Source organism: Parus major, chromosome 21, assembly GCF_001522545.3.
Source record: "Parus major isolate Abel chromosome 21, Parus_major1.1, whole genome shotgun sequence".
Taxonomy (NCBI): domain Eukaryota; kingdom Metazoa; phylum Chordata; class Aves; order Passeriformes; family Paridae; genus Parus; species Parus major.
The window spans coordinates 1,488,054-1,513,053 of NC_031789.1; the positions used below are offsets into that span (position 1 = coordinate 1,488,054).

Sequence of the window (25,000 nt, forward strand, 5' to 3'; positions counted from 1 at the left end):
TCTTCTCAGTGCTAACTGTGCAAAATGGTGTTTGACTCCAAGTGGAATTTCCTGAGGAGGAACAGACCTTGCCTTGGGGATGTGTTTTGTACTCTCCTGCATGGTAAACTGCTCCTGCAGTTTCCAGGTGGATGACAACGGCTGATACCCCTGATCATCACAGGGTAACCTGCACTCAGAGTTCTGCACATTATTCTGGTGCAGCAAAGAGCCTGGGGAACCGGGGGAAATGAGCTCTTGGGGGAAAAGCTGCAAAAAAAGACCTTTGTAACATTGATCTGACCCAGCCAAAGTCAGTGCTGCTGTTTCTTCCATTACTGAGCTCTTGCAGTGTGTTTCTGCTGCCTTTGCTTTGTGTATGCTTGGGTCTGGCAGTGAGTCCCATGCCCTGGACACTCTGGAGCTTTTTGAGGAGTAAATGCTGTGTGGTGGATCTTTAATGTGAGCTCTCTTTATGCCATGAATACAATTCCCTTGCCTTTCCCTTTTTCTCCTGGGTCCAGTCTCTGTACCAGTAGGGATCAGAATTAGGGGCTGGAGCCATCCGGTGTGTTTGTATTTGCCCAACCAGGGTTTTATCTGTGCTGATGAACTCCACTGGTTGGAAACTTGCTTCCATTGGTTGGAAACTTGCTTCCCCTGGTTTCAATTCCATCCTCAAAAATGGCCTAAAATGCTTGTCCTGCAGCTTGTCCCTCTGCTCCTTAAATCCCTCTTAATGCTTCCCTTGTGCTTGCATTTTGTTGTCCCCACCATGGTTCTGCTGAGGTCAGACTTCCCTTTTGTTTTCTTTCCCTTCTACCTTCCGCTAACGAGACGTTTTTATGATTCTTCAGCGTTTTGGGTGCTTTTGTGGAGTGCAGGTTAAAAGTACAGGCTGTTAATGCAACAAAGGCTGCAGTGCTGTCTGCAAATGCCTGGGGTGAGCAAACTGGGACATCTCCCAGCACATCCCTCCCTCCCTGTCCCGCTAATCCCTGCGCAGGCTCTGGCCCCTCACTGCTGTGTTTGTTCCCAGAGTTTGCCAGGACTGTGGCATTGGGAAAGGGGGTGGCTGGGCTGGATTTCTGCCCTTCCCCAGGCAGTGGAGTGTCCGGTGCACTTTGATCCCTGGAGGGAGGCTTGGCAGAGGCAGCCGGTGCTCTGCCCGAGCTGGGAACGGGCTCTGCAGCACCCCTTGCTGCCTTCCCAGGGTGGGAGTGTGCAGGTCAGGATGAGGCCTCTGCTCTGGGCTGCCTGCAGCCAGCTGCTGCCTTGGAGAGCTGGGCTCTGCTCTCCCAAACCAGCTGTGACCGCTATGGTGACCGCCTCACACCACAGCCTGCGGCCCCCGGCCCTTCTGGCCACCTCCAGCTCTGCAGCCAGTGCGCCTGCAGGCTTCCTCCAGGCCCTGGTCCCAGGGAGCAGAGCCCCCAGCTGCTGGAGCTCACAGTTCAACGTGCCCCCCAGTGCCCTGCTCGTGGCCAGGCCCGTGGGGGTCTGCTCCATGATGAGGCTTCCCGTGCAGGCGTCAGCGGAGGGGCTGGACGTGGTGTTTGTCGGTGTTCCGCTGGACACGGGCACGTCCAACCGGCCAGGAGCCAGGTAAGTGCCAGCCAGGGGAGCTGCTGCTTCCCTCTGGCCACGGGGCATGGCTCTCCTGCGGTGAGAGGAGCGCTGGGAGCGATGCCAGCAGTGCCATCGCCCAGGTTCGGCCCGCGCCAGATCCGCGCCGAGTCCGCCATGGTGCGGAGGTACAACGGCAGCACCGGCGCGGCACCATTCGACTCCCTGCGGGTGGCCGACATCGGGGACGTGAACGTGAACCTCTACAACCTGCCCGACAGCTGCCGCCTCATCCGCGAGTCCTACCAGGAGATCGTGGCCTCGGGCTGCGTGCCCCTCACCTTGGGTAAGGAGCCCGGCTCTCCCTGTCCTGCCACTGCGTCCTGGCTCTGTCAAACTCCGTCACTCAAGGCAGGCTTGGCAGAAGGGGAGTGATGAATCCATCCCCTGCCTGGGCTGTTGTGCTGTGTCGTGGGTAAACTCACAGGCTCTCTGCTGTCAGAGTGTTCTGTGATGCCTCTTCCTTTGGGTCAAAAACGAGGAGGATGGCTCAGTGTGTAAATACAACCAGTGGCGTGGTTTTGGTGTCCTGTTGAGCAGGCTTTGTCCTTTGTGTCCCTCCAGCTGAGCGAGCAGCAGGCTTTGCACGAAGCCTGATCTGGGTGCACGTTCAAGTTCACAGCTGTTACTGCTTGGCATGGCTGAAGGCAGTGAGTGTGTGGGTAACGAGGGGCAAGTCACCAGTTACAGCATCCTCAGGAGCTGATCAAACGTCTATTTATAAGCCCAGTCAAGGGCTCTGCTCCACAGGCTGGCCCTGCTGGCAGTTCTGCGTATCTGGTCCTCTCTAGAAGGAAAACCAGAAGAGAACTTCTCAGGAGAAGTGAGAGGAAGCAACCTGTACCTGGGAGCATTCGTTATCCTTTGGCAACAAAGCCCTGCATAAATAAGTGCAGGATAAATGCAAAGAAGGAGAAAATTACTTAGGAATGAAAGTAATGAGTGCTGAGCATCTCTCATAGTGTATTCCCCCTCTTCCCTGTGTCCTCTTGCAGGTGGAGATCACACCATAACATATCCAATCCTGCAGGCCCTGGCAGCAAAGTAAGTTTCTAATCTGGAGATGGAGAGAAAGGACCTGGCAAAGAGCCTCAGGAAGGCTCCTGGTTTGCTCTCCCTGCTGTTGGCAGGGCCACCATGCACAGGACAGGACTGATGTGGCCACCTTGTCTGGACCAGGCACGGTCCCCTGGGGCTGGTGCACGTGGATGCCCACACGGACACCGGAGACACGGCTCTGGGGGAGCGCATCTACCACGGGAGCCCGTTCCGGCGCTGCGTGGAGGAACGGCTGCTGGACCGCGGCCGCGTGGTGCAGATCGGCATCCGAGGCTCTTCCTACGACCCTGATCCTCACAAATACAGCCGGGAGCAGGTAAACCCATCCACACCCAGCCCCCCTGGGCTCTCCCTGCTGTAAATCCCACCTCAGTGCTTGGCTTCAGGAGGGAAATAAATGCATTTGTGGCCTCTCGTTCCATGCCAGCAGTTTGTCTGCAGGACAAGCGCTCCCAGCTCACTGAGTGCTGAGTTAAAGTGTGTGTGGGGAGTGGAAGGTGTTTCCAGGTGCAATTCTGCAGCAATGAGCACTGTTCCTGGTAGATATTCCCCAGCAGGGCAGGGGATGCTCCTCATCTCCCCCTTTTCCCTAAGCAGGTGCCTGTGTGTCTGTGTTCCCACAGGGGTTCCGGGTGGTCCCGGTTGAGGAGTGCTGGATGAAATCCCTGGAGCCTCTGATGAGGGAGGTGAGGGCACAGATGGGGGACAAGCCCATTTACATCAGCTTCGATATCGACGGGCTGGACCCCGCCTACGCCCCGGGCACCGGCACCCCGGAGATAGCCGGGCTCACACCTGCGCAGGTGAGGGGGACACCACTGCCCTTCCCATGGGAAAGGGATCTTTTGCTCCCTTTAAAGGAGGGTATTTCACCAGCACAGCAAAGTGGAAGTTTAGAGAGGCCAGGAGGTGTTTCCTCATAGCGATGAGGAAGGGAAATGTGGGACTGACATGCTTTGGTCTGTAGAGGTTGGGTTTCCTTACTGGAATATGGGGAAAGCAGAGCCTGGGGTTGTCTGCTAGGTCAGATGTGTTTCTTGATCCCAAATCCATTTTTTCCCCCCTAGGCTTTGGAGATTATTCGTGGCTGCAAAGGCCTGAACATAGTGGGGTGTGACCTTGTGGAAGTGGCACCAATGTACGATGTCTCTGGTGAGTCTGAAGATGCCTTAGGGCAAGAGAAGTGCCTGGCACAGGCTGGGGGTGAAAGCCAATGGATATACAGATTTTTTCCTGTTTTTTGTCTTGTTTTTTTAGGCAATACAGCTCTCCTGGGGGCAAATCTACTGTTTGAGATGCTGTGTGTCCTCCCAGGAGTGAAGACGCTGTGAGGGCAATTCCCACCTGCCCTGGGGCAATGCTACTCCGTGTCCTCAGCCAGGCTTTCCATGTCCCCTTCCTTCAGCCAGCATGGGCTTTGCACCGTGAAATAAATGCCATTTCCCACTAGAAAAGGTACTTTTAGGCTGGGAAAATGTAGGGAACAGGCTAGACACCCCTTTTAACTGGGGTCTGGAGCTTTGGAGTTGGCCTGGGAAAGGGACAGATGAGGCTAATGCCATTTTGCCTCTGGAATGATTCACTCAGCTCACAGGGCTCCGGGGGAAACTGTCACTGATAAAAGGTTTGTCCCATTAGGATGTCACAGCAGGACAATGAATGTAGAAGAAGGGACATGAAGGAGGCCTGAGCCTCCTGCTGAGTAGGGAGATATTTGACTGGATTTCCTGCTGGTGGAATAATCAGAAGTTTCCTATGGAAGGAACAGTTTAATGCTCCTGAAATTTCTGAGAGGACATGGAGGTGAGGTTAGTTTGTACATGGAGACACAGAGCCACCTCATCACACATTAAAATAGTTTATTTTGGTTGCGAACCTGTAATTGTCTTAAATCAAAATGACATCAGTGCCTGTTCACAAATACAAAAACAAAACCAAACCAAAACAAAAACCCCCAAAAATAAAAAAGACAAGTTTGCCAAATAAGTTAATTCCCCCCCCTCCCAGTATCAAAAGTGCAAAATAGGTACCTAGTTCTCAGTCCTACTTGTCAGGCTGCGCTCGTGTCCTGGCTCCTGTGGGTGAAGGGCAGAGGCAGGGACAGGGAGGAGTTTGGGAACAACCTCCACTCTGGGGCTTTGCCTCAGCTCTGAGCACTGTGCCATCACTCAGATCTCACTAGGAAAGTGCACTAGGTCCCAATCTCCTCAATCTTTGGATTAGGAATCACCACGTGTGGAACAGAATGGCGAGTGTTCAGAAAACGACGGGGGTGACGGCTCACGGCTGCTGGGAGAGGGCAGATCCTGGGGTAAGCAGCTCTGACCCTGGTCTCGAGACAGCAAACACCCAGAGTGCCACACTGGCACTGCAGCCAGCTAAACCAAGGGGCAGAGCAGCTTGGCTTTTGTTTCAACCCAGGAAACCAAAAGTTTCCATTAAAATCCAGGAGCTGTGCTCCTGTCCAGCCGCAGCCGGCACAGGTGGATTGATGGAAGCACTCCCTCAGCTCAACCCTGGCTGAAAGGGGAGGTTACCTGTGCTGAAAAGAAAATAAACCCAAGGATTCTGGCAGCGTGCAACACACACAATGGATGTGAAGGCCATAAAGCCTTCTCCCCTTCCTCAGGGTTGGGCTGAATTGCCTCACTGTAGCATAACTAGGCACTTTTTTTTCATGAGTTGAGGGTTTTCTCCTTGTTTCTGATCAGCTGAAGAGAAAGCAGAGATCCAGAGAGCATTCTTCCTCTACTAAGACATTATGTGGAGCCTTTTGCTGGGCTAAAACCTATTCCAGCCACATCCTGCATGGCAAGCTGTGGGAAAAGTGCAGGAGTGCTGTGGTGATTGCTTCAGCCAGGTGGAAATCAAATCTAGAAGCACCAGGCTGATGTTTCACTCTATCTCTGCTCTCTGTCAGCATTACCTGTGCACGCTCACAGGAGCTTCACAGGAGCTCCTGGGCAGGGAGAAAACCTCACCTTCCTTCCTTCCCTCTACTTTGGTGCCTCATTCTGCAGCCCAGAGGTTGATGAACCTCACGTGGGGATCATTTGTGGCATCGCAGCCTTTATTTGAAGCACGTTTTACAGGGGATCTGAGGTACCTGTGGGGGTTGGAGCGTGCCAGTCTGCTCCCAGGATGGGGAAATGCCATCAGGCAAGGCTTTGGGAGCAATCAGGGCATGTAGGGAGTGCAGTGACTGGAGCATTCCCGGCTTCTGTGTGGGATCAGCAGCTAGCTCAGGGCTTGGCAGCTATTCCTACTGACTGCCTGCTCTGCTAAGATGGTAACTAAGGTGGCAAGGGCTGAGTCTGGAATGAACAGCACGTGTTCACCGAGTGCTCTGTGTTCCAAGCCTTGTGGCAAAGGCCACTGGCTCTCACCCCTGTGCTTTGGCAGTGCCTGACGGTGCCACAGGGCTCCAGATCCACGGAAGGAGGAGGCCTGGGTGCCACTGTCAGCCCTGGAGCAGTGAAAACAAAGAACAAACCGCACAGGATTTCAGTCCTGGCCACAAAGAGAAGCCCTGCTGCCTTGCTCAGTCACCTGAGGAGTGTTAAGCAGCCAGGAAGCTGCTGCTTGTCCTCCCTGTGCCTTTCAGGGCCACCCTTTCCCTGTGGTGTTGGAAGCAGCTGTCGGGGCACTGCTACAGCAAAGCATCGTCCAAACCCAGGGCTGTGCATCTGCTCTAACCTCCCACACCCCCACCACTTCCAAAAGAAACACCCAAGCAAACAAACACAAAGCCACGGGAGCAGCCTGAGTGTGGAGAAGTGGAGGTTTTTGGGGCAAGAAGGAAACAGGTGAGAGGCTGAAACCCAACATCTCAACCCCTGACTAAACCAAAGGAGCTTCACACACACGCTCTGATGATACAGCACTTCTGGGGCAACATTTCAAGAATACAATCGTTGGAGGATGAGGTTCCTCGATACAAAGGAAGGTTGGTTGGTTTGTACTACAGCTGGAAAGGTGTTTGCAAGGAGCCCAGGGGGCTCCCTGGCAGCTACGTAGAGGTTTTTTACACATCTACTGGCTCATAGCAGCTCACGCCTACAATCTGAGGACGCAGGTAAAGTTATGGCTCTAGGATACATCGTCTAAAATCGACAGAAGCAGAAAAGGCATCTGAAAAATCAACGTGACATTTAAATGGCTCAACACTTTGACAGTATTTTACGGCTGTGCCCTTTCCCTCCCTGTTATGGTTCAGCTGGTGAAGCTGCAGGTGGAACCATGACACGAGGAGCATGAAACATGCAGATCGCCCACGAGCCCGCACCACGGGGGAGTCCCAGCTAATTTTTGCTACGAGGGAGATGCTCCTGACCAGATTCTGCATCACTTACCACGGGGAAAGCCGAGAGAGTACGACTGCCTGGTGGGAGGAGGCCTTTCAGAAGGGCAGGGCCTGGAGGGGTCTGCAGGGTCTTGCCAGAGTTACACCATGCACCATGGGCTAAGCACACGGGGACGGGGAGGGAGAACCGCGATCTGGCCTGCGCCGCCGGCCGCGGCTGGCGCGGACCCAGGGAAGTCACGGATTTCTTCAACCGAGGTAAAACAAGAGGTGGGACGGGGGTGACTGGACGAGAGAGGCAAAACAGATTTCTTGGCTCTTCGGTTGTACGGCGTCCAAACGCACGGCGGGGCGCTGGGGGGCACAGGGGTGCGCTTGGCTGCGCTCCCGGGCTCCGGACGCGGGAGGTGTGTTCTGGTTGCCGGCCCCAGGAGAGTTCATCTAAAACCTAAGGTCCATTCATCATCACGCTTGTTTGAGTATTCCTGGAAAGAGCTGTCCCTTGTCATCTTCATAAAAAGTTTGTCCCCTTAGAATCTCTGTGAAGTCCCTCAGTCTAGTGCGGGCCACGAGGGGATATAGAACCTCTGTAAGGAACCCTCTAGAAGGCGTTCCATCCAAAAGGATAATTTGTGTAATTTGTTTTTAATGGATCTAGATCCCGGGCTGCAGGAGGATTTCCCTCTGGCTTCCGCATGTTGTAAAGCATCGTAATCCTCGCACGCTCCCAGGGTTCCCCCCTCGTCCCCTGATCTGTGAGGTTTAAAGAGGCAGAAGTATTTCTTGTGGCCGTTCAGAGCCAGGACATAGCCCGTGTAGTCACGCTCCAGGAAATGCTTGTCGTACTGGTTTGGGATGGGGGCTGCATCCTGGGCAAACTCCAGCAGATACTCCAGCCACTCTCGGTGCTTGTCCAGGCTGAGGAAGGAGAAGTGAAGAGAGCTGCTCCTGTGGGAAGAGCAGAGAAGATAGTGGGATTAGCACATGTTGTCCTGGGTCTGGCTGGATTCCTGCTGGACAGCAATCGTCAACAAGGGCAGGGCTATGCTGCGATGCCACAGCTCCTTTTTCAGCTCAGTGTATGCAGCCCTGTCATGTTCTCTTTGTCAAAACACGGCTACAGCCAAAGTGGCACCAGCACCTGACCCCTCTGGCCACCATCACCCAGTCTGGCTGGGAACAGCCAGGTTTTTGGTGGCTCATTGCCACTGGTGAGGGCAGAGGCCACTTCGCTCACCAGAAGTGTTCACTCCTGGCAATGGAGCCAACCCCGCTCCTCACATGTCACCAGAGCAGCATCACACAAGTGGTTAACACAACAACAGAAGCCCAGGAGAGGGCCTAGCTCACCCTGTGAACGTGTAGACTTCCAGGGCAAACTTCTGGAGCAGGGGGGTTTTGGTGGAGTTGGACAGGATCAAGACGACGTTCATGTGCCCTGGCCTCAGGCGCACCAGGTTACTGGTGTAGTTGATGTCTGTTAGCTCAGTCACCTCAACAAAGCCCTTTTTGGGAATCCTGCTGCAACAAAAAAACAAGTGAAAGGGGTGCAAGGGACTGGGAGCAACTGCGGATGGAGAAACTGTGAGCCCGTTATGTCAATCCATCCCTGGGCCCTGCAGCAAAAGCCAGTGTAACTGGTGCAATGGCTTGGTGTGCACCTCCCTCAACGAGTGGGTCTGACCTTTACCTATCCCCTGAGGATGCTCTCTTGGGCAAATTCAGTGGGAATTGTTTAATAAACAGCTAAGTGTCCCCCTGTCCTTGCTGGCTGCACACTGTTCCTTGCTGTGCCTGCACTGCCCTGCACAACAACTGCACTAAGAGCAACTTCAGCACTTCTCTGCTCCTCACTAACCCTCCCTGCACATGTGCTGCCTGAGCAATGCTTCTGCAGAAAACATTCTGGAGAAGTTAGAGAGGGAACCTGTTACTCTCTTTGCTGAAGCTCGCGTCGTTCTTCTCTGTCTTTGCGGCCGTTTCTTCTTTCCCCGAGGGTGGAGCGTCCCTTGAGTCACTGGAATCACTGCAGAGGAAGGGGGTTTTGTGTGTTTAAAGCCTTGGAGTTGGACTGAGGAGCTGTCCCTGAGGGCATTTTGGTGTGCACTCACCTGAAAGCCTGAACAATGACGGTGCCAAAGAGAATGAAGAGCGCGGAGAAGAGCAAGGACAGGAGTGGCATCATTTCTCGCCTGAGGGGAAGATGTGCAAGCAGCAGTCAGGTCTGAGTTCACATTTTCTGCCTCAATTTCAGTTCCTGCCTACATCAGGTAACACTGTGTGCTTTCCCCAGAAACTCAGCTTGTTTCTTGGGTCTTAAAGACCATTGTGTTTTTGAGTGCTGTCCTACTCCCACCCAAAAGGAGGCTAAAATTGGATCTGTTTTAAAATAAGGTGAGAGGGAAGCACTGAACACCAACAATGGGTGCCCAGTCCATACCAGTTACTGTGAAACAAACTGTCCCAGCAGTCTGAGATGTAGTCCAGAGTGGAGTAGAACCATCGGATGAGGAACATCTGTTCGAAAAGAATGAAAAGCGAAAAAATAAATTATAAAACTGCTATAAAGAGCTCCAATGGGTTCAAAGCATGCCATGAGCTTCCTTCTGTATGCAAGAAATCTTCTAAGAGTTTTGCCTTGTTATTTTAAAATATAAACAATGCCTCTGAACAGCCATAGTGGGACTGTCCACAGAGGTAAGAGGGATGTCAGGCATCTGGAAAGGCTGTGCACTTACAGGAGCGAGCTCGTCATTCAGGTCTGCCACGACAGTCTCTGATGACAGAAGGCCAGGATCTGTCCTCAGCTGGTCCAGGAGATCCAGGAGGATGAAGTTGTCCTCTTTGCTGCCTTGCCAGGCGTCCTCCAAGGCTTTATAGGCAATCTTCCCTGCGTTATTGCGCCTCTCCAGAATGACCACCTGGATGAGCCAAGAGCACGGCAGATGTCAGACAGCAAGGGGCTTTTGTTTTCTTCTAGACAGATGATTCATCTCAAACCACTGCCCAGAATCAGCTGTCAGACGTAGGTACAGCATCAATTAAATGACAGGCTAAGAGAAGAAGGGATTAAAAAAATAAAAGGAAACCCTCACAGCTGATTTTCCGTGGTACTTCTCCTCATCCATCAGCAAGGCGTCTGCAAATTCCGGCTGCCGATCGCTGTAGATGTGCACAAACTTCAGTGTGTCTTTTGTGTTGGCCACAGCAAAAGTCAAAAAGGCCTCATAAGCCTCAGCAAACTTCTCTCCTTCCCCGGTAAGCAAGACCACGCAGTGCCTGGGTGACACAACGAGATGTGGGATTAAGAGCCAGTCTGGAGGTGAGAGGGAATGACCAACCCCTGTCCTCTTGCCAGAACAATCCTGATGAGCCAGAAACCTCTCTGACAGTGTGGATATTGAGCATGATCCAATGCAGTCATTGCTCTTTTCCCTCAGAATCAAACCAAAAGGGACTCTAGGAGCAGCCCCAGAGCCTTGGGAAACAAAACGGGGACGCATCACTTACTTCCGCTGACGGTGACTCTTCTTCACAGGACACAGCTCCTGGAACAGCCTCTGGCTGGTCAGTCTGGCCACCATGAGGAACTTATTCTGGGAAAGGAAGTCATCAATGAGCTGCTTCTTCATCTCTCGTGCCTGGCAAGGACCAAGAAAGCAGAAGTCAGAGATGAGCAGGAAGAGGAGGGGAAAGATGTTGGATGTTCCTGGAGAAGGCTGCCAGCCTTTGTGGTCCTCCCAAGATGTTCTGAGGCCCCAAGACTGAGAAGTTACATGTGTCCCTCCTCCCCAGCAGGCTGGGGTGACCCAAACTTCCCCTGTGCTAACACTCCCTCTCCTCCTCCAAAGCTTGAGTTTAAGCTGAGCTCAAAGCTCTTCCTCCAAACTGCACCACTGACCACTCCCTCACTGCCAGCTCGGCCAGAAACCTCCTCTCCCGTTTTCCCAAAGCTCTCAGAGAGGGCTTGGAGTGATACCTGCACAACATCAGCGGGCCTGTCGATGTGCTCCTTGAAGATCATCATGGTGGGAGTGTAGACATTGATGTTGTACTGGCTGGACAACTCCTCAGTGCCCCGGAGTCCGACGTACACGTACCCAAAGGACAGGTAATCCCGGTAGGCAAAGGCCGTCAGCTGGGTGGGAGGAAATCCCCAGCACGTGGTTATGTTACACAGTAAGCACTTTCTCCCCCAGGTGATTGTGGTGGCTTTGCTCCAAGAACACATCTTGCTGTTTGAATGCCATCAGAGGTGCTGTGAGAAGAACAAGCCCTTCCTCTCCCTCACTGAAGCAAATTTTGTGTCCTCTTAGTCATTGTGGCAGGAGCCTCCATGGATCCACAGCTTTATTTACAGCCTGGAGTGTTGTAGGGTAGCAGGGGCTTCTTAGGAAATGGGGTTTTCAGCAACTCCAATTAGATGTGCCACAAACATCTCTCATTCCCAACAAAAGCTGTGCCCCTGTGTCGCTGCTACCTCTAAACACACCTGCACCTTACCATGAAGGGTAAGTGTGGCAGGACAAAGAAACAGACTCCTAACAAAGCTGCTCACCTGGCCACGGCATTTACAACCTGCACAAATCACCTTGCTCTCCCTGAACCAGTCAGTGGTGTCTGGAGGCATCAGTCCAGCTCTGCTCACAGCAGTGGTGTGTTTTAATTAGGAACATTTACAATGATATGAGAGAAATGACATTACCTTGTATAACAAGGGCACAACTGGCATGTGATCAAACAGCAGCACGTGGGGCTTGTTGTCTTTCCTCCAGTCGGACAGAAAGCGGATGTAGTTTTTATCTGTAATCTTTAGACAGAAAAAAAAGAACTTTAGTTTAACCTCTGAGCCTGAAAGAGCTGTCCAGCTGCTGCAGGAAGCAGACTGTGGGATGGTCTGTCAGGAAGATATATTCCTGATTAATGAGTGAATTAAAACCATCACTCTTGACCTTCCTCAGCCCTCTTAGTTACTGCAGCCTCTGTTGATGCCACTCCAAGTCAATGCCAACAGCAGTGTTATTCTCCTGTTTGTTGGGACCATATTCTTTAATTATAAAATGGGTTAAAAGGCACCTGAGAGCTCCATGAAACCTGCTCTGTTTCAGGTGTGATGCCTCTCAGAATGGACTTAAATGGCTGCAGTTACTGTAGAAGGGGAGATGATCCCTCTTTTTGGGGGAAGAATAACTCCAGTACCCAGAAGCTGAGTCAAGAGCCTGTTGGGGAAGGTGACCCTTGGTAAAGATCCCAAGGGAAAATGAGGTGAGGTGAACAAGGCCACAGGCAGAGGCCAGGCAGGTGAGAGTGCCACATGCAGGGGCAGTGGGATTTTTAGGACTCTGTCAAAAATCACCAGAAGGCTGAAATACAGGAATATTTTATCAGTTAGGAGGTTTTACTTATGACTTTGAAAGGGCTCATGCTGCCAGCTTGTTTCAAAGCTCTGAAGGAAAACTGGGACCCTGTGTCAGTGAGTTTTAGTGATGTGACCTCTGAGGTAGTGAGTGGTCCATAATTTGCTGGATGAAATGCCAGGAGAAAGCAGGAGAGAAGTGAAATCCAGCAGGTTCCTGTCCTAGGGGTAGCTTGAGTAGAGCCCTGGCAGCCGTGGGGTGTCACAGCTGGGGTCAGCTGCCACTAGAATCACTGGTGGGACCATGTAGTGGTCACAGGATCTTTTCAAGGACAAGTGTTACAGAGCTGCGGGGTGGGAACGCTTCTGACAGCTTCAGGGTTTGGAGCTTTGTGACACAGATCAGCTTGGAGCCCGAATTAAACAGATTAGCCACCAAAACAGCCAAGGAGAGAGGGCTCTCCAGGCAGAGAGGAGCAGCAGCACCTGACACCCCTGCTAGACCCTACCTTTTCAACAAGATTCCCTGGCAGAAGGTTCTCCACGAACTGCCGCAGGTTTTCCCGAACCACAGCGTTGTGGAAGAAGGTTATTTTCCCATTAATGAGCCCCAGCAGGGTTGGAGTGCTGTGGGCACCCAGGTGATGGGCGAGGCGCCGTTCGTACCCCGCGTGGACGACGCCGATTCCTGCTCCTGCAAAAGGAGAGCACCCGCTTCACCTCTGACATCCCCAGTGACCCAAACGCCCCGTGGAAAATTGATGACCTGCTCCTTCACCCAGCACCCTGCTTTGGAGTTAGGAATGTTTGGGAGAGCATTAGGATAAAGCCCTGAGGAAATCTAAAGTGGGTCACAGACCTGAAGGCAAACCACTGCAGCCTCACCGGGCCAGGGACACACACCCAACCCCAACAACCTCATCCTTACCCAGCGCCTCCAATTCCTGAGCAACTTCCTTCCACACAGGCTCGATGTGGATGCAGCTGAAGCACCAGTCTGAGGTGATTTTAATGAGGTAAGGCTTCTTGAAACTATCTGGCACGATTTCATTGACGTAGTGGGAAAAGTGGAGCAAATACTTCTCGTCGGAGGTGTCGCGCCTCTCGGAATTGAAAGGGAAATGGAAGAAGGACTCATCAAAATAGAAACCGTCATGGAAGCGGTGGAACTGGCGATGCTGCTGCTGAGAGAAGCCCTGGCTTTCCCCAGCATCTCCGTAGCGATCGAAGTTTGCCCTCTTTTCCTCGTTGGAGAGAATCTGGGGAGCAAATGATGGAGAAATGATTGTCTGAACCCATGAGGGGGAAGTGGCCTGACTGTAATCCCTCAGTAAATAACATAGAGAATGTGCAGCCTTTGCTGCACATCAGAGGATAAATATTTTGGGAAAAGGAAGCATCACATCCTTCTAGGCTCACTGTAGGAAATCAGGGTAAAAATAACCCTCAAAGCCTGAAGAAAAGGAGCCCTTAAATCCAGACTGCTGTACCCATTTGTGTCACCAACAGCTCCTTGGGTCTGAACATCCTGTGTTCTGAGCACAAACACTCTTTTCTGTGTGGCTTTTGCTGGTGTCTCTTTGAATCTGGAGGCTTCAGCAAGTGCCAAAAGTTGCACTGAGCAGCCAGAATCCCTGCAGAGAAACTGCATTTTTTAGCATGGAAATAAGGATTTATTTTGATTTCCATGGGCTTGGCTGCCACAAACTGGAGCGACCAATTTCCAGAACATGCAAATAACTACTGCTAAGAATAATTTGAGGTGACCAAATCCCTGTGGTGATGATGAAGGTTGCTTACATCACTCCAAAATGCTTTTATGTATGTGTGACACAGTCAAGACACTGCCCAGCCAGGCAGGGCTTGGGGAATACCCACTCCTTCATCCTTTGAGGCTTTTTAGGCAGAACAGGGCAGACCTGTAGCAAAGTATTTGCAGCAAAAACCATGCTGGTGACTCCAGTGGCTCTGTCAACAAAGCTGAGCAAACTTTTTGTGTGGGTAATATCCACCTCCACAGAGTCAAACACTTTTCCCACACTGGAAAAACACAAAGCCATGTATGGAAAAATAAGGTCACTTAATGTTAAAGAGTAGCAGGAGTTTACAGGAAGCATGTGTTACCTCATAGGCCTTGCTAATCTGGATGAATTTGTCCTCTGCTCCCGGGTCCTTGTTTTTGTCAGGGTGCCTGTGGGCAGAACCAGAGGAAAAGGGGTCAGTGTGGAAGCTGTTGGAGATGAGGAGGACATGGGGCAGTGAGGGCGTGCAGTGACACCCCCGAGGCTGAGATCAGGTTTATACCCAGCACGTGCTGTCCCAAAAGCCATCCCAAAGCACAGCACTGGGATGGGGGCTGTGTGCCCCTGGACCTGTCCCTCTGTCTGCTCCATCCCCAGCAGCCTGAGCCCAGGACACGGAGCGTGTCTCCTCCCCAAAAACGCCTCCCTTGCCTGCTGCCCTACATAACTACCGAGTTCTTCCTTGAATCACCTCCTGCCACGGCCTCAGGGATGTCTCACACAGAGCAACAAGGGCTCTAAAAGCTGCAGGTAACCCTACTTTATTCATTTTATTTCTATAGCCTGCCCATCACCACACACCACCTGCATGAGGGGTGTGATGTTTGCACATCCAACACATTTCCCTTCCACAGCACAGGGACTGAACGGCCCTTGGACATCAAGGTATCAAGCTGAGACTTCCAGCCTTGTGTATCAGAAGTTCCCAGAGATATTTTTCTCCACACAGGCAGGCTCTAAGAGAACTTTTCCTCCCCATCACTTGCCTCTGGAAGGACTTTTTTCCCTTATAGCCAGACTCCAGGAGAATTCTCCCACCCTAGCCAGACTCTGGGAGAACTTTTCTCCCTGTAGCCCAATTCTAGAAGAACTTTTTCCCTTTGTAACGAGGCTCTGGAAGAACTTTTTCCTGTAGCCAGACTCTGAGAGAATTCTCCCACCACAGCCACACTCCAGGAGAACTTTTCCCTCCATAGCCAGATTCCAGGAGAACTCTACCCCCCGTAGCCAGACTCTGGGAGAATTCTCCCACCCTATCCAGACTCTGGGAGAACTTTTCCCCCTGTTGCCTGATTGTGGGAGAACTTTTTCCCCTCGTAAGCAGCCCCTGAGGGATGTCCTCGCCCCGCAGCCAGGCTCCAGAGGGTTTTCCAGCACGCATCGCTGCCATGGAGCATCTACGTGTGTCAGGCTGGCTCCCGGCCTTGCGAGGGAGCCGGGGCACACAGCCAGGCGAGCCGGCTCCTGCCACCACGGCCCGCGGGGCCCGGCGCTGTCACCGAACCCCCTCCGGGATCCGCTCCCGGGCCCGGGCGGGCGGGGTGCAAGGGCAGCACGTACCATTCCCGGGCGAGCCGCTTGTAGGCCTTCTTGATATCGGCCTGGCTGGAGCTCCGGCCGACCCCCAGCACGCGGTACGGGTCGAATTCACCTGGCGCGGCCGCTCCCAGCGGCGGCAGCAGCAGCAGGAGCAGGAGGCAGGCGGCCCGGCCCGGCTCCATGGTCCGGCGGGGCCCGCGGGCGGAGGGAGCGGACGGGGCCGCCCTCCCGCACCGAGCGCCGCCGCTTCCGGCGCGCCCGCCCGCCGTCCCCATGGAGACAGCGAGCGCTTCCGGGGAGCGCCGGCTGCTCGGGGCCTGCGGGAGCGCCCTGGGATGTCGGTCCGGGAGATGTGGCAGTGCCCTGGGCTGGCGGTCCCGAAGATGTGGCAGTGCCCTGGGCTGGCGGTCCGGGAGATGTGGCAGTGCCCTGGGCTGGATTCGGAATGAGGGTGCTGGCGGCCGGCAGTGTCCTCGGCCCGGGAGGGAATTGTCCCGCTGGGCTCCGTGCTGGGGCGGCCTCGCCTGCGGTGCTGAGGGCAGGTGTGGGCCTGTAAAAATCGCAGTAATGTAGGACCGCAATAAGGCCGTAATATAAGGAAGATATTAAGGTGTTAGAAAGCGTCCAGAGGAGGGTGGTGAAGTTGGTGAAGGGTCTTGAGGGGAAGAGGAGCGGCTGAGGGCGCTTGGTCTGTTCAGCTGGAGGAGACTCATTCCAGTTACAGCTTCCTCGTGAGGGGAAGAGGAGAGACGGGCACTGATCTCTGCTCTGGTGGCAGTGACAGCACCCAGGGAAGGGCTGGAGCTGTGTCAGGGAGGTTTAGGTTGGATTTCAGGAAAGGTTCTTCCCCCAGAGGGTGCTGGCACTGCCCAGGCTCCCCAGGGAATGGGCACAGTCCTGAACCGGAGTTCAAGAAGTGTTTAGACAACACTTTTGGGTACGTGATGTGACTCTTGGGGTGTCCTGTGCAGGACCAGGACTTGGGCTCAATGATCCATGTGGGTCCCTTCCAACTCTGCACATCCTGTGATTCTGTTCTGGTTTTTTGCTAAGTCGTGTTTATCCAAAATCAAACACTTCTTTCTTGTCTTGTGCTCTGGCAGTGAGGAGGTTCCCAAAGGAAACTGGGAGGGAGCACAGATGGGACAGGTGACCTGAGGTGGCCAAAGGGATATTCCACCCCACAGAATGTCCAGTACATAAACTTGAGGGTGTGATTGGGAGGGAGCTGATCTGGGTTCAGGAAGATCTGACATCAGTGAATGGATGGTGAGCAACTGCATTGTGCATCATTCATTTTCCCCATTATTATTACTATTGTTGTTTTGTTGTGGTGGTGGTGGTGGTGTTATAATTTACCATTACTACTGTATTTTACTTTATTTTCAATTATTAAACTGAGATGGTGTGGAATGTCCATCCCTGGATATATTTTTTAAAAACCCAACAAAACACCAGAACACAAAAGGACGGAACCCTGTTTCGTTTGCTCTGGGATGACCCTTCTGGAGCACACCGGGGCTCTTCCAGCCTGACTCCAGCGTGTGATTCTGGGACTCCGAGGCGGGGGCGCTTCCGGGGCAGGGCAGGGGTTCCGGGGCTGAGCAGGGGTTCCGGGGCAGGGCAGGGGTTCCGGGGCTGAGCAGGGGTTCCGGGCAGCGAGCTGCGGTTCCGGGGTTGAGGAGCGGCTCCGGAGCTCAGCGGTGGCTCCGGGGCTCAGCGGCGGGTCTGGGCACTGAGCGGTGGCTCCGGGAAGGGACCGGCAGTGGCTCCAGGCACTGAGCGGCGGTTCCGAGGCTCAGCGGTGGCTCCGGAGCAGAGCAGCGGTTCCGGGCATTGAGCGGCGGCGGCTCGGGCATTGAGCCGCGGCTCTGGGAAGGGACCGAGCGGCGGTTCCGGGCACTGAGCGGTGTCCCCGGGAAGGGACCGGCAGTGGCTCCAGGCACTGAGCGGTGGTTCCGGGGCTCAGCGGTGGCTCCGGAGCAGAGCAGCGGTTCCCGGCCACTGAGCGGCGGCGGCTCCGGGAAGGGACCGGCGGCGGCCGCGGGCACTGAGCTCCGCAGCCCCGGGCACTGAGCCCCGGGCACTGAGCCCCGCAGCCCCGGGCCATGGAGGAGCAGCAGCGGCGGGCGCTGCGGCGCGGGCGGGCCCGGCTGGTGGCGGCGCTGCGGGTGGAGCCGCTCTGGGAGCCGCTGGAGCAGCGCGGCCTCTTCACCCGGCCAATGCTGGAGGAGCTGCAGGTGCACCGGGGAGCGGGGCACTGAGCTCTGGGGGTGCCCTGGGGAGGGTTCCCTGAGAGCCGGGGGATAGCTCCTGCATCCCCTGAAACCTGGTGATGGGCCCAGGGGAGGGTCCTGTGCCCCTTGAGCCCTGGTGACAGGCCTGAGGCGGGTGGCTCCATGTCCTCTTGGGCCCAAAGAGGGAACCCATGTCCCCATAGCCCGGTGACAGATCTGGGGGGTGGCCCCCAGGTCCTCTCACTCTAGTGACAGACACTCTAGTCCTGTGTCCTCTCAAGAACAAGTGAGACTCCCCTCTGGTGACATAGTGGAACTCCATATCCCTTTAGCCCTGGTGACAAGCCCAAAGGGATGGCATGGCCCTGTGTCCCCTCACTCAAGGTCTGGGGTTGCTCCTTGTGCAGATAAGATGTTTGAGAACCACCCCCTACTTGTTCCTTCTTGTCCCCAGCCCCAGACAGTGCCAGGTTTAGGGGTTTCTTTTTGTGTCCCCATCCCAATCTGATGACACCCTTAAGGTGTTTCCCCCCTTGGTTACAGGTGACAGGCCTGGGGGTGTTTTTACCTGATCCTTCACACTGGTGACAGCCCAGGTTTGTCCCCAGGGACCAGACTTGGGGTACTCCCTCTCCACCTTTCCCTCTAGACCCCTCAGAGGGCTGGGTGTCCCAGTGGTGACCATTGTTGTTGGAGGTAGATCAGGGCTGGGGGCCTCTGTGACTGTTTCCACTGAGTTTTGCTGTTGTTTACCCCGTGTTCTGGGTGCAGATCCCACATTCCCCTGCTCAGAGCAGTTGGAAGAGCTGCCCAGGACACCTGTTCTGGGTTTTTCTCCTGCAGAGCGCTGGCAGCCGAGGAGAGCAAGCCCGACAGCTGATCATTGACCTGGAGACTCGAGGGAAGCAGGCTTTCCCTGCCTTCCTCTCCATCCTGCGGGACACCGGGCAGGGTGACCTCGCTGAGATGCTGCTCCAGGAGTGTGAATCCCGGCCGGTGCCACCACAGCTGCCAGACCTGCGGCCCGTGGAGCTGGAGCTGCGGGAAGAAAAGCAGCGTAAAAGTCAGTGTTGAGGGTGTGGCGTGTTTTTGGCAAACAGCAGCATGGGGGGCGGCAGCTGGAATCCCTCTCCCTGTGGGCAAGAGTCTGGGAAGTCATGATTTGTATTATCCTGGTAGAGGTGACTGTAGGGAGAATCACGGAATCCCAGAATGGTTTGGGTTGGAAGGGACCTTAAAGCTCATCTCATTCCATCCCCTGCCATGGGATTCCACTATCCCAGGTTGCTGCAAGTGCTGTCCAACCTGGTTTTGAGCAACACAAGACAGCTCGGGGCAGCCTGTACCTCCTGCTTTTCAGCAGTGGAACCTTTTGAGCTTGGGCTCATCCTCTGTATTTTTGTGTCTTGTCATTACAGATGGGACCCCTCACGAACGTTTGTCTATCCCAGTCCAAGCTGAGAGTGAAAGACCTCGGGTACCTCCTGTGCCAGCCCGGGGTGAGCTCCAAGAGCCAGAGCTCATTTCCAGTGTGGTGGGAAGGGGAAATTCAGATGTGTTGGGAAGGAGGTGAACTCTAGGAGTGCGGTGTTGTGGAGTGTGGTGAGCTGAATGCTGTGTCTGTTTTGTGTTGTAGGTTCAGCTGTTGACAAGAGGAGCCGTGACCAGGTCAGTATTTGAGAAGGCTGAAAGTGTTCCCTACTGGACAAAAGCTCATGGGTGGCTCCAGAAAATATTTCTGGAAGATCTGCTTCTCACTTTGTCTTACCTGAGCAATTGCTCTGAGGCTGTAACAGGGCCAGTGGTCTCAGAGTGGGTCAGTCATTAGTCAGATCCTCCTTAAGAATACCACAGTGATAACACAAATTCTTGGCTCCTTTTGGTGAGATTTGATGACAATGCCTAAAAGAATTTCCCAGAAATTTCAACTTGCTGCCAGAGATGCTACAGATAAAGGAACAGCCGGTTTTCCACAAAGGTTTTCCCCATTTTAGTGGGTTGTTTCTAAATCATCAGCAGTTCCCAGCTACTGATGAGAAGATGTGTGTGGAGAATCGATACTCCTAGCCATCCCTAGGACTAGAGAAATGAAAACCTGTAAAATTAAACCACTTTGAGGACTCCCATTCCTCACTGGCATTGTGTCCTGCTGGATTGGAATAAGAGGGAGTTTAACTGTGGCATGTCCCTGCCAGGATTATGAGATGAAAGCAGATCCCTGTGGACACTGCCTGATCCTCAACAACGTCAGTTTCTCCAGAGACTCGGGTCTCTCCACCCGAGAAGGCTCTGACATCGACTGTGAGAAGCTGGAGAGGCGCTTCAAGGCCTTGCATTTCACCGTGCTGACCCGGCGGAATCTGAAAGCTCAGGTGAGGCTCCTTGTGTCCTGCTGACACGAGGGATGAGAGCTGAGCCCCTGGAACGCTTCAGGGGATGTGTCTCGTGTTGGCAGCACACCAAAAACCTCCCACAAAGAGACATCAAACCACTTACATCCTCCTACTTTGTTGTGCTGCAATTGCAGGAGGAGAGAGGACTTTGCACACTTTGATCCCTCTGCATGAATGTTGAATCCTGGCTGTGATTTGTAGGGGTTTTTGGGATAACTGACAGCTGTGTCATGTCTGTCTGTGCCATCCTTGGCTGTTACTGGAAGTGTCAGGGGGAACTTGATCATCTGGAGGTAAAACTTGGTTCTCTGCTCATCCACCAGCTCCCAGTCAGAAGCAGTGGATTTCAGCAGATAAATCACGTGGAAATGTGCTTTAGTTTGTGGTGCTGTGTTGTAAAGGGTGCAGAGAGGTGAGAAATCTGTGTGTCAGAGCAGCCAGTGTTAAATACGGGGAGAGACACAGAAATACTCTGGTTTTGCCAGCTGTACTTGGGGCTCACATTACCCCGTGGCAGAGATTGACCAGATCCAGGGCAGTGCAATTAGAGGAGGGCCTGGCAGTAACCTGTGGCTGAGATATGGTTCAAAAAACTCTTCACTGTGATCTTTTCCACACAGGAAATGGTGTTGGAGCTGCTGAAGCTGTCACGGCAGGACCACAGTGCTTTGGACTGCTGCATCGTGGTCATCCTCTCCCACGGCTGTCAGGTGGGTTTGTCCCATCTTTGTTCCTTCAGGAAGGGGTTAATTCCCTGTCCTCTGGTCTCACACAGGCTGAGAGGGAAATGCTCTGTCAAAACCTTGTTCTGCCACTGCAGAATGTTTCAAACAGTTCCATCCTTGCTCTGAGTTAAAGAAAACACGAGCTTCTCTGGTGTAGTCTGATCCAGGGGTACCAGTGGACAAGCGTTTTCCATTTTGGAAGTTGGGGCTAATAATTTGGAGCTGAAGGGAGGTCCCACTCAGCCTGTGGTCATTCAGTCCTTGCTGTTCTCCAGCTCTGACAGGCAGATGCTATTAGCAGTAAAGCCTTTTTGTTCCAAGTCAGTTCTGGAAGGGTGAGGAGAGGCATCCTTAGGATGTGGTGTAGGGACTTAGGAACTGGTGTAGGGTATGTGCCTGTTGTACCAGAGGATAAAGAACTCCTTTGCTGGAGGATGTGGGATATGAGTTGGATAACAGAACTTGGATTGCTGGGTTGCAGTGCATTTCAAATGTCTCCTCACCCTGACTTGGCCACAGGGATTCCCACAAACAGCAGGATTTGTTGTGGTACCTTTAGGCTGTGGAGCACCTGGTGGGAAATGAGCTCCCTCAGAACTGCTGTGTCACCAGCTCCTGCATTTTCCTCTTGCAGACGAGCCATATTCAGTTTCCTGGAGGCGTTTACGGAACGGATGGAAAACCCATTCCCATAGAAAAGATTGTGAACTATTTCAATGGCTCCAATTGCCCGAGTTTGGGAGGAAAACCCAAACTGTTCTTCATCCAGGCCTGTGGTGGAGGTGAATCTTTGTGTTGGCTGCGGAGATGTGGTCAGGCTGTGGCTTTGGCTCCCTTTGTATTCATTGACTGCCCCTCTCTCCAGCTGTCTCCTCACACCAGCTGCCTCTTCTCTTTCCACGTGCTGAGAGGCTGCTCCAGCTCTTCAAACACAGTCAGGAGTTTTGTATAATCCACCAAAGACTTTGACTCAACCAGTGCAGCTGAATGGCCAAAAAAACCTTATTTTGTTCTAGGGCCTTTGTCCTTTCCTTTCCCCATCTTTTATTGACGTCGGATGTACAACCATGAATCTCTTGGGTGGGATGAACATCAGGAGCTGTCTTGTTGCTGCTTTTTTCAGAGCAAAGGGATCAAGGCTTTTTAGTGGATTGTGATTCACCTGAAGAGGAAACTCCTGGGGGTTCTTTGGAATCGGACGCGACCCCGGTTCGGGTTCCGTCGGGTAACGTGGATGAGCCCGATGCCGTTGCCAGTTTGCCCACACCCAGTGACATCTTGGTTTCCTACTCCACTTTTCCAGGTGAAACATCCTTTTCTGGGCATGGGGGAATTAGCAAAACAGTCAGAACTTCACAGACAAAGATAGAGGCAGTTCAGGACAACCCGGCTCTGTTGGAGGAGCAGGAACTTGTTGGGATGAGAACACCAGATGGGTTTTGGCATAACATTCTCCTTCTTTCTATGAAGGTTTTGTCTCCTGGAGGGAGAAGTCGAGAGGCTCGTGGTATGTGGAAATGCTGGACAGTGTGCTGGAGCAATATGCCCATTCAGAAGACCTGCTCAACATGTTAGTGAGGGTAAATGTCTTTGTTTTCTGCTTTTTCTTGATGAAGGAAATAGGCAGGGGTGTGATCAGTTGGAAGCCTACACTCAAAAAAGGAGTGAGGATATTGATTGTTGAGTTTAGGGATGGGCTAATTTGAGGTACTGCAGTGAGGTTTAATTACAAAGAAAGTGTCTGGCCTCAATCTGCCAAAAATCACTGGAGGTTTTTCCAGTGAGGAGTAATCCTGGCAACACAGGCTTTAATCCTTCTGAAGAAATTGCTGAAAAAATGTTGTGGCTTGTCCTATGCAGGCTGATGGGATTTGGGTGCTCCTGTAAGCTTGTCCTGGGGGTGGAGGAGCACAGTACAATGAGTCTGGCTGATCAAAGTCTTCCTTTGTGTGCCTTGCTGACACAACACTGCCAAAGTTGCCTACAAGGTGCCCCAGATACTTTTTCTGTTCTCCATGGGTAGGAGACAAGTCCAAGGTGGAGGGAAAGAGGACTTAGAGAATCACCTTATTGTTGTTTTGTGGTCATTGAGGGGCTTCTTTGGCCACCTTGGAGTGGCAGCCATCGATTTCAAGGGATGGGGAGAGCATCCTGCTCCTCAGCCTCTCTCCTGTTCCCAGGTGGCACGTGCTGTCTCTGCCAAGGGGAGGTACAAGCAGATCCCAGGATGTTTCAATTTCCTCCGTAAAAAATTCTTCTTCGTGTGTGACTGACACCTGGGCTTCGAGCCCCCCGCCAAACGCTGGGGGTTCCTCCTGTGGCTGAGTGAAATCCGTGCCCACCACGACCTCGTGTCAGTGCTCCCCGTGGGTTTTGTCTGTGTGTCCAGATGTTTGTCTGGAGAAATGTGACCTGCCAGCGCTGCCTTTGCCGTGGAGTGGAGATGGAGATTGTGCTGTGCCATTGGGAAATGATGTGGATGGAGCAGGAAATCCCTTTGCTGGAGAACAGAGCCAAGGAGAGCACTTCTGGCTCAGCATCAGAGTGTTTTCCTTTGCTGATGGTGATATTTGTGTCCTGTGCTGCCTGGGTAATTGATTGAGGGGACCAGGGTCTGATGTTCAAGTAAAACAGGATGAGTTTTTCAGTCAACATTTCTAATAAATTCAATTAAAGAGCAAATCTTTAGCTGTATTCCCTCGTCTGTTCCATCTCCTCACTGCCATTCCAGCACCTCCTGAAGGCTCCTCTGAAGTGGGAAGAGTAGAAACCTTCACTCAAGTCTGCTGTTACATTCACATTTACATTTGTCATTTACAATGTGGCTGTGCCAGCCTATGGAGAAGGCATCCTGCTCCTTTTGAGGAGTTAAAGCAGGAAACTGGTGAGGATTCAATCAAATACCAGTGCTGAGGTAAAGTGCTTAAGGAGCTGCTGTGGTGCTGGCCTTGGCTCAGAAATCCTGCATCTGTGTTGGATTTTGAGGGGGCAAAGCCACCCTTGGGAGGTGCAGAAACCTTGGGTAGGTCTGTGCTGGGGGGTGCTTGGGGATTCCCAGGGAGCCTGCGAATATCCAGTCTGCATTTGCAGCCACTGAGTGTTTCTGTGCTCCTTTGGGAGCATTTCAGGTGCTTTGAAGGTGCTGCAGGAGGGAGCCAGGGCTGTCTGAGCACCCCAAGGAGGGTGTGGCTGTGATGGCCTTGCCTGTGCTCAGGTGTTTGAGAGAGCTCGTGGTTGTCTCCTCCTCTGTTCCCCTTCTCCATCCCCAAGGGGAGTGGGGCTCTGGGCTGCCCCATCCTGTTGCAGTCCAGTTTTGTACAGAGCTTCTGGGTGTGATCCCAGGGCTGATCCCACCTCCCCTGGACCTGTCCCCCTTTGGGAAAGGTGACCCTGCACTCTTCCCCTTCTCTCCCTAGGGATGCACTGGGGCTGGGCTGGGGGTGACTGTGGCTGGGGATGGCTCGTGATAGAGTGACACACGTGGATGGAGATGGCTCCTTTCCATGACATGGACTGCAGTGGCTGCTCCTTCCCCAGGGCATCCAGAGGTGAGAACAGACTGGGAGTGCTCTGGCAGCACAGGTGGTGAGGGGAATGTGGTGGGGCTGCAGGATGACCCCCAGGTCCAACCCAGTTACCTCGAGACCCCCATCATAAACCTGCTGCCATCAAGTACCAGCAAGATCCCCTGAGACATCCCAGCACCAGCCAAGACACCCAAAACCTCCTTGGGCCAACCAGGGGCCCTACAGCCACCCCCAAGTTCCCTAGAGCCCCCCAGGACCTCCAGGCCAGATTCCAGCCACTTTCCCATCAAACCACTGGTCAAGCCTTGACCCCTTTGGCTCGGCAATGGCTCTGCTCCGAGCTGGGAGTACCTTGTGGGAAGTCTGCCCACCTTAGACTCCCCAGGACCCTTCCCAGCCTCACTGCACGATGTCAGGGCTCTCCCCAGCACACAGGCAGAAGCCCAGGACCACA

The 25,000-nt window shown here is 53.4% G+C and overlaps 3 protein-coding genes and 1 long non-coding RNA gene across 5 annotated transcripts; 3 read left to right on the forward strand and 1 right to left on the reverse strand.

The window, feature by feature from the left end:
• The first annotated feature begins 31 nt into the window (after window positions 1–31).
• Window positions 32–4,539, forward strand: AGMAT (agmatinase). Its single transcript, XM_015648386.2, has 7 exons — window positions 32–1,584; window positions 1,689–1,891; window positions 2,601–2,649; window positions 2,785–2,980; window positions 3,288–3,467; window positions 3,732–3,816; window positions 3,922–4,539. Exons 1-7 carry the CDS (start codon window positions 884–886, stop codon window positions 3,993–3,995), a joined length of 1,488 nt encoding a protein of 495 aa, XP_015503872.1. The 5' UTR covers window positions 32–883; the 3' UTR covers window positions 3,996–4,539.
• On the reverse strand, window positions 4,507–15,899 carry DNAJC16 (DnaJ heat shock protein family (Hsp40) member C16). The gene is made up of 14 exons (XM_015648385.3): window positions 15,686–15,899; window positions 14,448–14,514; window positions 13,252–13,582; window positions 12,833–13,017; window positions 11,673–11,777; window positions 10,947–11,105; window positions 10,478–10,608; window positions 10,063–10,246; window positions 9,706–9,888; window positions 9,408–9,484; window positions 9,079–9,159; window positions 8,895–8,993; window positions 8,318–8,488; window positions 4,507–7,915 (listed from the first exon to the last, which is right to left on the reverse strand). Exons 1-14 carry the CDS (start codon window positions 15,844–15,846, stop codon window positions 7,519–7,521), a joined length of 2,331 nt encoding a protein of 776 aa, XP_015503871.1. The 5' UTR covers window positions 15,847–15,899; the 3' UTR covers window positions 4,507–7,518.
• A 70-nt stretch (window positions 15,900–15,969) lies between these two features.
• On the forward strand, window positions 15,970–17,081 carry LOC117245393. Its single transcript, XR_004500063.1, has 2 exons — window positions 15,970–16,206; window positions 16,768–17,081. It is a non-coding gene; the product is annotated as an uncharacterized LOC117245393 (long non-coding RNA).
• A 204-nt stretch (window positions 17,082–17,285) lies between these two features.
• CASP9 (caspase 9) lies at window positions 17,286–23,705 on the forward strand. 2 transcript variants are annotated; one of them, XM_015648388.3, is made up of 10 exons: window positions 17,288–17,904; window positions 18,745–18,964; window positions 19,320–19,400; window positions 19,538–19,569; window positions 20,097–20,273; window positions 20,915–21,004; window positions 21,654–21,801; window positions 22,143–22,322; window positions 22,490–22,599; window positions 23,200–23,705. In XM_015648388.3, the coding sequence occupies exons 1-10, from the start codon at window positions 17,773–17,775 to the stop codon at window positions 23,290–23,292; spliced, it is 1,263 nt and encodes a 420-aa protein (XP_015503874.1). In that variant the 5' UTR covers window positions 17,288–17,772; the 3' UTR covers window positions 23,293–23,705. The 2 variants fall into 2 exon arrangements, with proteins under 2 accessions (XP_033375227.1, XP_015503874.1); XM_033519336.1 differs by having other exon boundaries at window positions 17,286–17,904; window positions 22,490–23,310.
• Window positions 23,706–25,000: the final 1,295 nt, after the last annotated feature.

Bases quoted from the DNA above. Each gene is read 5' to 3' on its own strand.
- CASP9 (XM_033519336.1), top strand. From the start codon at position 17,773: ATGGAGGAGCAGCAGCGGCGGGCGCTGCGGCGCGGGCGGGCCCGGCTG. The intron at 19,401-19,537 runs GTGAGCTCCAAG...TTTGTGTTGTAG, and splicing joins ACCTCCTGTGCCAGCCCGGG to GTTCAGCTGTTGACAAGAGG. The intron at 21,005-21,653 runs GTGGGTTTGTCC...TTCCTCTTGCAG, and splicing joins TCCTCTCCCACGGCTGTCAG to ACGAGCCATATTCAGTTTCC.
- DNAJC16 (XM_015648385.3), bottom strand. From the start codon at position 15,846: ATGGAGCCGGGCCGGGCCGCCTGCCTCCTGCTCCTGCTGCTGCTGCCG. The intron at 13,583-14,447 runs GTAACACATGCT...TTTGCTCCCCAG, and splicing joins AGATTAGCAAGGCCTATGAG to ATTCTCTCCAACGAGGAAAA. The intron at 11,106-11,672 runs GTAATGTCATTT...CCTCCCACCCAG, and splicing joins TTGTGCCCTTGTTATACAAG to CTGACGGCCTTTGCCTACCG.
- AGMAT (XM_015648386.2), top strand. From the start codon at position 884: ATGCAACAAAGGCTGCAGTGCTGTCTGCAAATGCCTGGGGTGAGCAAA. The intron at 3,468-3,731 runs GTGAGGGGGACA...TTTCCCCCCTAG, and splicing joins CCGGGCTCACACCTGCGCAG to GCTTTGGAGATTATTCGTGG. The intron at 3,817-3,921 runs GTGAGTCTGAAG...TTGTTTTTTTAG, and splicing joins ACCAATGTACGATGTCTCTG to GCAATACAGCTCTCCTGGGG.